At 41.5% G+C, this 12,914-nt stretch overlaps 1 protein-coding gene across 3 annotated transcripts; it reads right to left on the bottom strand.

Moving 5' to 3' along the window:
• Window positions 1–139: 139 nt before the first annotated feature.
• LOC139121433 (cyclic GMP-AMP synthase-like) lies at window positions 140–10,964 on the bottom strand. Of its 3 annotated transcripts, none has more exons than XM_070686294.1 (3): window positions 10,454–10,964; window positions 3,941–4,113; window positions 140–2,652 (listed from the first exon to the last, which is right to left on the bottom strand). In XM_070686294.1, the coding sequence occupies exons 2-3, from the start codon at window positions 4,059–4,061 to the stop codon at window positions 1,583–1,585; spliced, it is 1,191 nt and encodes a 396-aa protein (XP_070542395.1). In that variant the 5' UTR covers window positions 4,062–4,113; window positions 10,454–10,964; the 3' UTR covers window positions 140–1,582. The 3 variants fall into 3 exon arrangements, with proteins under 3 accessions (XP_070542395.1, XP_070542393.1, XP_070542396.1); XM_070686292.1 differs by lacking the exon at window positions 10,454–10,964 and adding an exon at window positions 8,059–8,687 and having other exon boundaries at window positions 188–2,652; XM_070686295.1 differs by lacking the exon at window positions 10,454–10,964 and adding an exon at window positions 7,120–7,380 and having other exon boundaries at window positions 188–2,652.
• Between the last annotated feature and the right edge of the window lie 1,950 nt (window positions 10,965–12,914).

The raw sequence follows: 12,914 nt of genomic DNA, 5'->3' as shown, positions 1-12,914 counted from the left end.
TTTTGTTTTGTTTCCATCATGTCGTTGTCAATGAAGCGTGTTTAGTACTAAGTGGTATACATCTAACATTGGGCTCTTCAGGGTCATGGCGGGGAAAACTGATCCAACAGGTGCAATACCGAGGACACCCGGTTCATAGATGTCAGTCATTTCGAAATCGATCATTTGCACTGGGAACGGTATAGTCACAGCTGATGTCTCCTTCAGGTACATCGACACGCTATTGACATTTTATAACAGAAACGTTTCACTTACTGCATCGACCGTCCGGTACCTCTCTCTGGACTGCGTTACTATTACATCCATACTTAGTTGCCCTTCAACGCCCAATATGCAGCTATACGCACTTAATTCATTTACGTTCAACGGTAACTATGCATAGTGGATACGCTATGTTTTGTCACAGTCCCTCCATAAATTTGAGTCGGACCTGGATGTTGTGAAGGAAAGGTCAACGGACAACAGATCCGATACTCTATCGATGAATTTCCCGTCGAAATGGTATTCATAAAAGAAAATTCTGAGCGCACACATTGATTTGCCTCGGTGAAAATAGTGTCTATGATTGATTTGACTACTCAGTCTGTTGTTTAGAATGTGGGATAAATCATTCTTTTAATCCGTTAATCCGTTTTTGGCTAATGTAATCATTGAACCATTTCTTAAGTAAAACGGGTTGATGGTCGTTCACTGTGCTGCCACGTCCAAAGATGACAGCTCTGCTGTATTTATAGATGTAAAAAATATAGAAATGTTTCTAGATATCGTTTCTTTGGCAACTTGTCTGTTTGAAAGTACCTTGAAGAACAATAAAAGGTGTAGTACAATCATTATTTTTCCTCTCTACTATTATGAAAAGACATTGATAAATTTACCGAAATTTAAAGCATCGGGTTATAAGAAATTTCAGCACGGTCTCACTTCTGTCAACAGATCAGGATATGCTCAAATTTGACTTCCACATTTTTTAAGCCATATTCAAAACATTTAAATACATTGACAAAGATAGAATTGTCTTCTGAAATTAATCCTCGGGTGTAATATTTCCATGGGAAAACCATGACCGCACAAATTGGGCGGTTAAAAAGAACATGACAGCTTTGCACGGGTGTTGGACGGAATGCCCGCTAGAGGGCGTGTGGGTAAATATGAGTTCCGAGTCAAGTGTGGTGGTTTTCGTAAATGTGAGAAAGGTGTGCCAGCCAGTGTTTGTGAAATCACGTCTGTAACACATCATTGTGTCACTACCTAACTTATTCTATCACACAAATGATCCAATATATATTAGACATATTACTCTTGGCCTAGAATATAATTCAATTCTTTGTGACAGTCATATTAGTTCTAGTCTCCTTACGCTTATCAACTCTCACTTGGCACGTTTCGCTTTGTTTAGGTCTATATATCAGAAAGGTAGCGGTAAAATTCTTGGCTTGTATAAAACAAACACGATGCTGACTGTTGCTTTGGCAGTGATCATCTCTACACTGGAAACATATAAACTAGAACACTCTCTGACAATTAGATTGGCAGCTTGTTCTTTGCCACAAAGAGAAGTTCTGTTCAGTAGGCGCTATAGCAGTCACTTATCAAGAAGCCGACCCAATTCTCTTTCTCTTGAGCAGAGAATCTTCAAGCGGTTGCCAATAGCTACCATGACGTTCTCCGGAATATTCTCGAAAATGTCAACGTCGGTGAGGACGAAGTGGCGAAGGTGACGCTTCTGGACTGCTTCCCGTAATTGTTCAAGAAGGGACATGAAGCAACACTCGGTCTTGTGTTTCTGCCACTTGAAGTTGTCTACCTGTCCATCGCACATGTGCAAAAGCACCGTCTTCATGTGGTACGTGGTCAGGTGTCGCAGAGCTGCGTCGTCGTGTCGCAAGGCCTTCAGAATTTTCAGCGCCTTGAAGCGGTAGCCACCGTCGGCTCTTTTTATCGTCTGCAGCAGCTCCTTCTCGCGTTCGAAGCACGAGATTCTCCAGTAGTATTCGGATTTGGGTTCGCGCTCGTATCTGAAGGGTTTAGCTAGGTAAGGATAGGGGTCCTCTTTACGCTTTAGGTCGATCATCGGGGTGATGTCTATGCTGATTTCGTCGCCAATACGAATACATATGACGCTGCCGGGTTCGTAATCGTCCACGGCGATATTTGGCAAATCGCGCATGCTCATCCACTGCAGAACAAACTTGTACATCATCTCATTGGCCAAAATCGGCGACAGGAAGTTATCCGGCGATCTCCAACCCGCCCATCGATCTTCCTTAGCCCGGCCCGAGGGCACGGGAGGTACCCGCATAGTGACAAGTCCTGATCGCACGTGCTCGACTGTGACCCGACCAACGACGCATATGGGGACTTGCACATCATAGTGAATATGCGGTTTCACCATGAGGTCGTCGACCGAGCTTCCAACGTACACCGGGTCCAGGCAACGAACGCGTGACGTGTTTCTCTGAAGTTTCGGCAGTAAGCTGTTGATTATATCAGAGAATATTTGGTTATACTCCCTGAGGGCGTCTTCTTGGATGGACACTTTCCGATCGTAGCATTCTTCGAGCTTTGAACGTAGAAACTCTGATTGCTTCAGACCATTCAAATATTCTTCATCGTCGTCCGACTTGTCCCAGTTTGGGAAGAGCAACTTTCTCCCTGAAAGAACAAACGTCAAGCAATATAATGACACTTATTTATTTGCGACGAATTTGAGAAAATTGTGAGTGAGGGGTAACCTTAAACGTTTCTATAAGTAGACTAAACTGGAGTTGTGGTTACAATGGGCGACACTCTGTAATTAATGCTTATATAGACACATTTTATCTTTGGAGCCGGAATACTACTATAGGCAAATCCATTCAATATTTGTTAAGCAAGAAAACAGTCAAGTAAAGTCAAATGGTTCTGGTGTCTGGTTTGCTGGTACTTAAGAAGGGGGTTTAACCGTAGATTACCAGACTTGTCTCTTTATCGACTCATTGCCAAGGTTACTCTATTTAAAGCCCATGTCTCCAAATCGGTGCATGCCTTTTGCAGTTGGACCGACGGCAGTACTTTTTATAACAAAGTCTTGCTGGTTCTGCATATAACCTTCATAAAAAATGACATTGGTATTCGACCAGGACTAGGTTAATAAACTGTAGCAAATTCACAAGTCAACTCAAGCTAGAAAACATTATTGGGAAGATGTAGTCCAAGATCTCACACCACCGGATTTACAATATAAACCAAAATTGCAGGTACCCAGTAGACTTGCCCAAAGTTTGTGGGTACACAAATATCAAAACAGTGTAAATTAAAGGAACAAACTTCAGCAGACTTTCGCGTAGATGGTGAAGTGATCGCCAAATTGAAGCAATATAAATTGGCAGACTGTGTGTTGATGATAGAATGAACATCAGCCAGCAACTACAGCGCATGCCCGAGAAAAGTCAAGCGATTTGTGGGCCATTCTATAGCAGATACCCTCTGGCTAGAGGTAAATACAGGGCCCGATAAAATACCCATATGCAGTAGCAAATCACATTGTTTGATGTAGAAATAATTGTCCTTATATGTCTTAAATCTCATTAATTGTAACATTCGCTTTATTTTCTAGTATTTTCGGACCGGCCGAAATGCTTATTGCTCAACTTGTCTATTCTGAATTTATTTGTTGACGACTGAAGATTAGTGTGGACTAGGATAGAATTCAAACAACAACTATATTGCGTGTTGGTTCTTTATATCAATCCGCAATATGCTAATCCTAGTGCTGAATTATATCATCACTCATGTAACAAGCAAACCAGCTAACCTATTGTGAGTCACATGCCGGTTTCAAATCCAGAGCCACAATGACAAAGCCCTGCAGTTTAAGAGGTACTTCAACCGTTATCTCAGACACACTACACACTAAGTACAGCCATGGCATTTTAGCATGCCCTCACAGAATCCCTCTTACCTTTCTTTTGTTTAGTGACCGTCCCATTTGAAGCACCACGCTTGTCTTCTTCACCTTTGACCTTCACCTTCTTCTTTGTTGCTACAGCAACACCGCCCTTGCTCGGCTTAGCTTTACTCATGCTCTCCAATGTGGGCGATTATTTTTCTTGCGATCACATGATCAATCTATGTCTGAACAGAAGAGAAAGGAAAACGCTTTCACTCAAATTTTAAGACGACTAAAATGGGAATTTGGAATTCCCGGAATTCGTGTTGTCCATACAGAGATGCATAATAGGCAGCGTATTTAGTCAGCAATAACCAGACCCATTATTTCTAATTGTCTCTGTGTAATGTATCAATCTTCTTGGCGCAAACACGAAAAGACAACATTAACCGGAGTGTCAACACTCCTACTCATTGCTAAACTCATTAGGGCTGTCACACGGCCATTCTGTGGACTAATTTTGTTTCGCGAATTTTTACTTTTGGAAAATTTTATGCCGACTTTGTCATGTTGGCTTACACATGATTCTTCGGAGACTCAACTTTTATGGAAAGGCCTTCTATATAAGTGACGTTTGTCTGTCTGCCTGTCTGTCTGTGTGTCCGCCTACCTGTCCTTATGTCTGCTTGTCTGTCTGAGATCTCTTTCCCCCCTTTTTCCCGTGTCTTGGATATTTCTGTCTTCTGTCGATTTCAAAGCACGCTCGTAAAAATAATTAGCCACTTTCGAAAACACCAGATATTATTAGAATTGCCTAGTACCCCTTAAAGGGACAAAGTCGGCCATTTTTCATGAATTTTGTTTGATACAAAATACTACTTATTTTGTTTGACAAGTTGAAAGATAATGATTGGATGACCATGCATATATTCGACCAAGACACGATCAATGAAACCATCGCGAAAATGAATTAATGGTAATGACCATTGATTCATTATCGCGATGGTTTCGTTTATCGTGCCTAAAACCGGGGTCGAATATATGCATGGTCATCCATTCATTCAGTATCTTTCGACATGTCAAACGACGTAGTATCTCGCATCAAACACAATTCATGAAAAATGGCCGACTTTGTCCCTTTAACTTCTTGTTCATGAAGACGTTCGCTTGCTGTCTCTGAGGATGTTCCAACAATTAGGTGTATGTCCACATATGCAAATTAAGCTGCACTCGGATATTTTAGCAATCTCCGATCACCCATACGCTGCTTGTCAATGTTTCCAATTAATCTATAAATGTCTTCAATTTATCAATTAATCAATGAAGCCAATGACCGCCAGATGTATTGACCTTTACAGAAGATTTAGTAAAAGTCCCGGATGAACCAATTACCTCCGTCAGGTCTAACATGTCTAATGACATTTTACATTCCAGACTGCGGTGGATTAGCATGGAACGTTATCAACCTATACGCAGTATGTTTGAAAGAAAGAATTTCAAAGTTTAATGCGTCGTGAAACGGTGAGAACATCATAGCCGGCGGTCCCTGGCTCCGATATCAAAATGAAGTAAAACAAGGACGAAATAATTGAACAGAGCTATTATGATAATTTTCTATTCAATGGAAGACACCTTACAGGATATTAACGATGATCTAATTAAAGAAAGGTTTGTGTCGGTAGACGAGTTGAATGTTGTGCTTCGGGTGTAAAATACAATAGTGTAAGGAACTAGCTCCCTTGTGTCACAAACACACGTCGAAGACAGCATTTCAGGCGAGTATTCCTTTCTGCGCCGCAGCGGTTTTTTTTCAAAATTAATGGCAATCACTTAGAGCTATTTTCATTCTAAACGATCCGACGGATGTTTATAGAGCGCAAAGAAACTGTAAAAATTGGGAAGGCCGTGGATTACACACAATACCTTCGCTGCTCGACCGTAAAATATTAGGTGCATAAAACAGCTTGCACTTGATTACTCGGGAAAATATTTGAGATGTTGCTAGGAGATATGTATACTTGAAAAAGAGCCAGTTAATAACATTAAGCCCGGCAATCAAGCAGACTCCAAATTCAGACAACAGGGTTTCCATCAACTTCACGCAGGTGCCCGGTGTCGAAATTCGACGACGAACATTCAAGCGCTGTCCCGCCTGTAAACACGCTGTGCGCCTTCCGACTAGCTGAACGCATAACATTTTCTAGCGAAAATTAACTCAATCGTGCTACGAAACTGTGGTTAGGCGGATATTAAAATAATTTCTAACTTCCTTTCTCTGTTATTGGTACAAATGGAAAGCCACTCATTGTCATAAAACATGGAAATATAGAAACGTCTGAAATCGCATACCAACGAATATTAAAATGTCTATATTTTACAAGCAGCGGTAAAGGTGAGAACGCTGTTACTATGCACGACCAAAAGTTTGTGTAATTTTGGTTAATATTATTTTGTTGTTGTTGTTTATGCTCGAGGATTTATTTACCTGTTGAAGTACATCGAGGTTTTCATCACACAGGCCAGTTATGAATCAGAGGGGAAAGTTAGCATTGACTAATTCTCCTTGTTTGTAATAAAAGGACAACAGCTATAGCTTTAGATAAAATGTTCATCATTTTTTTTGTAAAAAGCAAGCACGTTCTCTAATTCTTCACTCCAGAGAATATTGAAATACCAAGTATTAAACCCTGATAACGCAACGCACTGTGTAGAATTAGCAATGCTACTGTAGATCGTTAAATTGGGGTCCGGACAGGTATTCAGTTGTCAACAGTTATACCGGACATCACAGACACATACACAGGGAGAGAGAGGGAGAGAGAGAGAGAGAGAGAGAGAGAGAGAGAGAGAGAGAGAGAGAGAGAGAGAGAGAGAGAGAGGTTTCACTGTCAAGTTGAGCACGCTGCACATCGATTTGATTTGGGGAATCGTATAAGGATGTGGTCTACAAACAGAACAAACACTGTTACTAAAGAAAATGTTACCAATAAAACAACTTAAATACAAAAAAAACACTAACGTAATACTATAGTGCGTCAAAAGTCACACCTGTAATGAAGCTCTAAAGTTTTTACGACGATGTTGACATCTGACGCTGCCACGCCGAAAGATCAATATACACACGGTATGCTACAGCAGTGTCCGAACGACCACAATGTAATGAAATCATCGTAAGAAATGTATGTACAACCAGCAAATTGTAGAGATTCAAAATAATGATACGAAATATGTGAAGAATGGGTAAAACATACTCTCACCGCGTCGCTTGTGTTGTATTTTGCCTCCGATACCGTCGGACAGGGGCCGCACAAAACAATGGACAGTGTTTGGCACACACCTACACGATGGCGGCGATTGTCGCACACAATCTCAAATATTAACATTTTATGCCTTTTACGACGGTGGAATTTCATCGGTGTTGAGTGCAACTCCCGGTACATCAAATCGTGCGATTAACTGTGCCTTGGGAATGTTAGATTCCTTGCAGACACTTCAGGTATGTCTTTTTATTTGGCTTAGTCTTTAATCCGATGTATATTACTCCTTTATTCTTGAGACGAAAGCAACTTTGTGGATTTCAATACACAATCGCAATGCAGGGCGTTGCGTTCGGGACAGACTCGGAATGTAATTTGAAAGGCATTACTAGGTCGTGACATTGGAGTCAATAAGTAAATGTGGGTGCTTGGACGATATTGCCACGTATTGCCGAATTGTCGTGCCAGCGGTGAGTGAATTTTAGGCACAATGACAATATCGCGCCAATGCTACTGTCACAGCGTTTTTCAATGCCACTTTCCCAATAATGGTCTAATCTATATTGAAAACGTTAGGAAAGTACTAAAGTCTGTTGGTTGAACGGCTAAAACACCAGGGCGCGAACCTTTGCTGACCCGGTTTAGGTGGACTGAATTTATGAATGTGGTGGCAACTTCGCCGTATCACTTTTACAACAGAACTCTTCCAACATCCAAGACAATGATTAAACTCGGCTTTGTGTATGAAATAGATTCCCCGATAGATGAAAAAACAAAAACAACAACATCAACAACAACAACAAATCTACCTTGCATAATACGTAACCAATCCTACAATGTAAGCCAAAAAAGTGTTTCTGGAAAATAAAGCTGACAATGTCGCAAGGACGGACACGAAAATGCAGTTCAACAAGAAAACTACAATGAGCTCACCAAGAGTATCGTACTGTTGTTCGATCAGGTGGAAGTCCCCGTCTGTGCTGGTAACCAAGCGAACCCTGTGAAACAGTATACGTTATGCGTACGATGTCTTCGGGCGAACTGGACAACGTATCAGGCGAAGTCGCACCAACCGCAAACTTAAATACGCCTTGGCGATGGTTCAATTTGTAGAAAATGCGCACCACAGTCGAAGACGGAGTCAATCCGGGTATTTGAAAACAGCCAATCCGACTTGTTGTACGTCAATAGGCTTATACGTAGAGGGGATTATTGGTAAGAATTAAAGGGGTAGGACCGACACACCAGCAATGTTATCGGTGTTGCCGTCGACTCACTTCAGTTTACCAAGGGTGATGTGATTATTTGCCGTCTTCCAGCCAACGCACAGCAGCTAGGGAAGAGATGAACCTCGGACCCCCGTGCGTTTTCACCGTGATGGCTCGTTTCCCTGGTGACAGTGGTCGCTGCGTGTGACGTCAGCTAAAAGTGCTCTATACACGAGTTATCAAATAGAACTGAAGTGATATTAAAATGAGAAATCAGCTTGACGACATATGGCGCTGCTTTTCACATTGACATTGCAACATGAGGCAAATTATCATCGCCGGTGAAATGAGGTCAGAGGTCAACTCAGAGATTCATTACCCACACTGCCCCTGTTGTTGACGTTCTTCATAAATCACACACCAAGCGCTCTTCATTCGGCATTAGCTGGGGTCAACTGTTCAATATACTCTGACAGTTATAGTGGGTAACCCAGATACTCTTGATAGAGTGATATATATTGAATGAAGGATTTTGTTATTCACAACTAACTAGAACTATGTTAGCAACCGCCGATAACGGCCATCTGTCACGATCGTCATGTTCCACGCTTATCCGTAAATCTGCCATATTTCAATATTACCTCATTTAAGGCTAATTTTACCCATTGTTGTTTGATGGTTTTTATCAGTTCTCACTCGTCCGTAGTGACGACGGTGCAATTTGTTGAAACCATGTATGACCTCAGAGTTGACCTGCAACGGAGCTGTAACACACGTAGATATTGTTCGACAATTTGTGCGAAACACCAAATTGACATGGCTACAACCTATTGAATATTTCTGGATCATACTTTGAATGGGTTTCGGAAACTAATAGATATCGTTGACGGACCGAAATTTGCCCTAGAAAATATTCCATGGTTCTCTGACGATATGAAGCTATTTACGTGACCGGAATTTAACATGTAACAGTCGAATAAGTGAACATTTCTGCCCATTGTAAGGCGGGGGACGCGGCTGGTGGGGCGTATTTTTTACCGAAATTTCGGTCAAGGATCTGTTGACAAATCGGATATCACAGGAAAGTTTGTCTCCTCCGCAGTGTGCAATCGTAAATAATCTTATCCGTTACCATGACAGCGGTGCTTTAATCACGGAACTTCAAGGTAAACAGTTAATCTGTCGCCCACCTCTGGAATGCAATATTTTAAAGACTGCATGTTTCTGTATGTGTTCCCAACAATAATATTTTTATTTCTGTTTGAATAACTAGCGACATACTTCATGCTCATTAAAATTGTCAATTTCAGGACAATGTACTTGCCACCTCATAATGCTCGTACTTCAACAATTCTCAGGTTCATATATCTAGAACGGGTCAAGTTTTCAGTGAAAAGAAATATAACTGTGAAATCAATGGTCGAACGTGTCGGTTTAACAGAAGTTTCCTTTTGTGTTAGAGCCCTACAACACACATTTATTTACGGGTATTCATCATCTGTACTTTAAGAACACGTCTGCCATCGGTTTTGCAATTTCTAATTTCAGAAAACACGTCAATGGCCATGGACTGATGATATATTCGCTTCGGGTGCTGGGGGTGTTTTAGCTTCGGGGACCAGACAACAATAACACAAACCACACGCAACGGGTTTCTCCACTTGTCGAACAAAAAGCCGGCTGCAACTGACACCGCTCACGACTCAATTGCTTCCACGGGAGCCGTGAAAGGTACATTACGCCCAGAGTTTCGCAAACAATTGGATCACGACGTCTTCACAAAAATGAATAGGGAACGTTATCCAGCACACTTATGCCATGGGATCGAGTTATATCCGTCAAACCTGAAGTTGTGTACGCTGCGTTTGTCATGGTTGCCGCTGGAACTATGGCAAACAATCAGAAAAATATCGGCACGGGGAGTGCGTTCGGTAGTCATCTCAACTGTATAAAGACAACAAATATCTGTATTTGTATTTAGGTTATTGGACTCTAGCTACTGAGTAATGGGGAATTACAATATGGGATAGATCGAACCAGTAACCAATAAAGGATTTCTTTAACTCAGTAAAAGTTTCTTTCATAGTTAGAAAATGTAAAGACAGAAAACGGGACCTTACCTGTTGATACGGTCAATGAAGGCGTGCATGGCGTGAAAATAACTCGGTTGTCAGGTGCTTTGTGGACTCGACTACCCCAGTATACTTCAGGGTATATGGCTCATCCGTTGTCGGTTAGCTACTACGCTTCGCCACAGATTATGACAAACTTTGTTGCGTAAAAGATAACCCGATGTCGTGGAAATTAACGGGTTTTAACGACAGTATTTCTCACCCTGAGTGCTAGCTAGACTTCGCGACCGACGCGAGTTTTACCGTTGCTTGCAAACCTTGAGTAAACAGGGCAAGGCCTCAGTCTTTTTTCGTTTACCGTGTGCTCCGTGCGAGAACAATAGTGAATTTGACTACAATGTGCGTCTAGGACAACTGAACACTATCTTACATCCATAATGTGCCACCTCTGGCTTACACCGGGGTGTTCCCTTGGCTTGGCAGCTATCCAGCACCGTCTGGATTCCAAAGTTGTGTGAAGGGTTTTGCCAAGAGAACCGGGTGATTTAATTAAACTGGGACACTCGCACAGAGGGTCATGCACGAACATCGGTACCATATAGAGGGGCAGCACACCTAGTGGAAGAGGCACTGTAACATATATTTCAGTGAATACAGGTGATTCAAATTGACAGATATTAAAATCTTGGTCGTACACCCTGATTGTGTAAACGCAACCTCTTACAATAAACCCTACGGCTCCCAACTGACAATCAAGTGTACTTTGAAAGACAGCTTGTTGGCGAAGTTTTGTACGTTTGACACACAATGTACATCGCCGACACGAGAACTGTAACGATGCGTGTGCATGGGCGACAACAGAATGTATGACCCGGTGGCCTTTTCTCATACGTTCAGCGTACACACTAGAGCATGAACATAAATTGCAATCAATAAAACACGCTTTGTTGCCTTCTCAGAAAATGAGAACACCATTTCATTTTGCTATGCGCGCTATGAGAGCTCTGTATCATCATTAAGGCCACCAATGTTTCTGGGTTTTAGACGCTGCATTCATTTGTGAAAAAAAGACTCCCTTATGCGAAAGATTATTTCTTTTAATATATCCCAGGAACTCGTAAGCCTGACGCCTGGCCTGAATATCTTTCGAGTTCCATTACTTGTTACGTGTAATTTGTTTCTCTTCATTAGACGGGATTATCCTTGATGAAGATTCTTACTTCAAGGCGTAATTTTACGTAATAGTTAGTGGGTTAATTGTTAAATCTTTCCGAGCTAATTATAAAGGTCATTATTGTTAGGGCAGTAGTGAAGAAATCACACCGCTTACCTTGCATGGGTGAATTTGACACCGGCTTTGACACCTGCGGGGTGGTCGACACAGCGATAAGGCCGCAATTTGGTGTCAGCTACCCGCGATAATGTTGAGATACTTTCATTTCAATTAGCAACAGAGAGATTGCTGCGTCTCTCTGAACCATTACAGAGACGGAAGACTCCCCAGTCACACTGTTTTTTACTGCGAAGGAATGACAGCATGCGAACTGAAGAGATAGCATGATGAGGGACCGCCATTACCGGATATCGATACACCGAGAGTAGAAATGGCAATTGGCGGTCACAATAAAGGACTGACTGTATGAAGTAGTAATGTTGACATCGTTATAATGGTTCGGATTGGTTTGACACGGGACAAATGCAGTAAGATCAATACGACGATAGAACGTAGATCGATTAACGTATGTTCTTCACTAAAGTTATACATGTCGTAGATATGCGAAATTGAAGTTCAAGTCTCTTAGAATTTGTTGTTGTCTGCGATTATTGCCATAACCTGGTCTAAGATAAATATCGATATAATATCAGTTTCATTGCCATGAATATCATGACCTTGGGTTAATTATGAGAGCCTTCACTTATATGTGTTTTATCATATAAGTCTATTTGAAACACTGAACAGCTGGGAAGGTTGTAAACATCCTTGGTGGAAGTTTGTTGAAGGTTATTGCTTGTTTTCCCGAAATCTATGGCCATTGATGAAGGGTGCGGCCACTCTGTGGGCCACTGCACCGTGAGGGCGCGATGTCATGGAATCGTATATAGTATAACCTGCAAGAAATTATACTGAAAGCTTCTTTAGCTGTAATGTTTTGTATATCTTCCAGCGTATTGCTGGGTTCTTCAAGTAAAAATCATTGTATTCTTTCCGCCCAAAGTTGTTGAATTCCTTGTTTTACTTTTTGTCGACACAGTGATCGTCTGCTAATGACAGCCGAATGACGGTGTCGCACACTGCAGAGAATTGCATGAACGCGGCAAACATCTTGTATTTCAACATATTCTAAAGGTAAGAATAAGCAAATACATTTATTTTATAATTAAAAGGACGAAAATACTTTGAATTAAAGATGAAGCCATCGTCTTTTTCAATAGACTTCTACAGTGACAAGGTTCAATGCCGCATAGACTATAATTTCGATGCAGATTTCATTTGCTGAACTGTAATAAT

Source organism: Ptychodera flava, chromosome 21 (genome assembly GCF_041260155.1).
Source record: "Ptychodera flava strain L36383 chromosome 21, AS_Pfla_20210202, whole genome shotgun sequence".
NCBI classification, from domain to species: Eukaryota; Metazoa; Hemichordata; class Enteropneusta; family Ptychoderidae; genus Ptychodera; species Ptychodera flava.
Note: the sequence above shows the minus strand (reverse complement) of the source record. Positions and strands in the feature narration are given on the sequence as shown.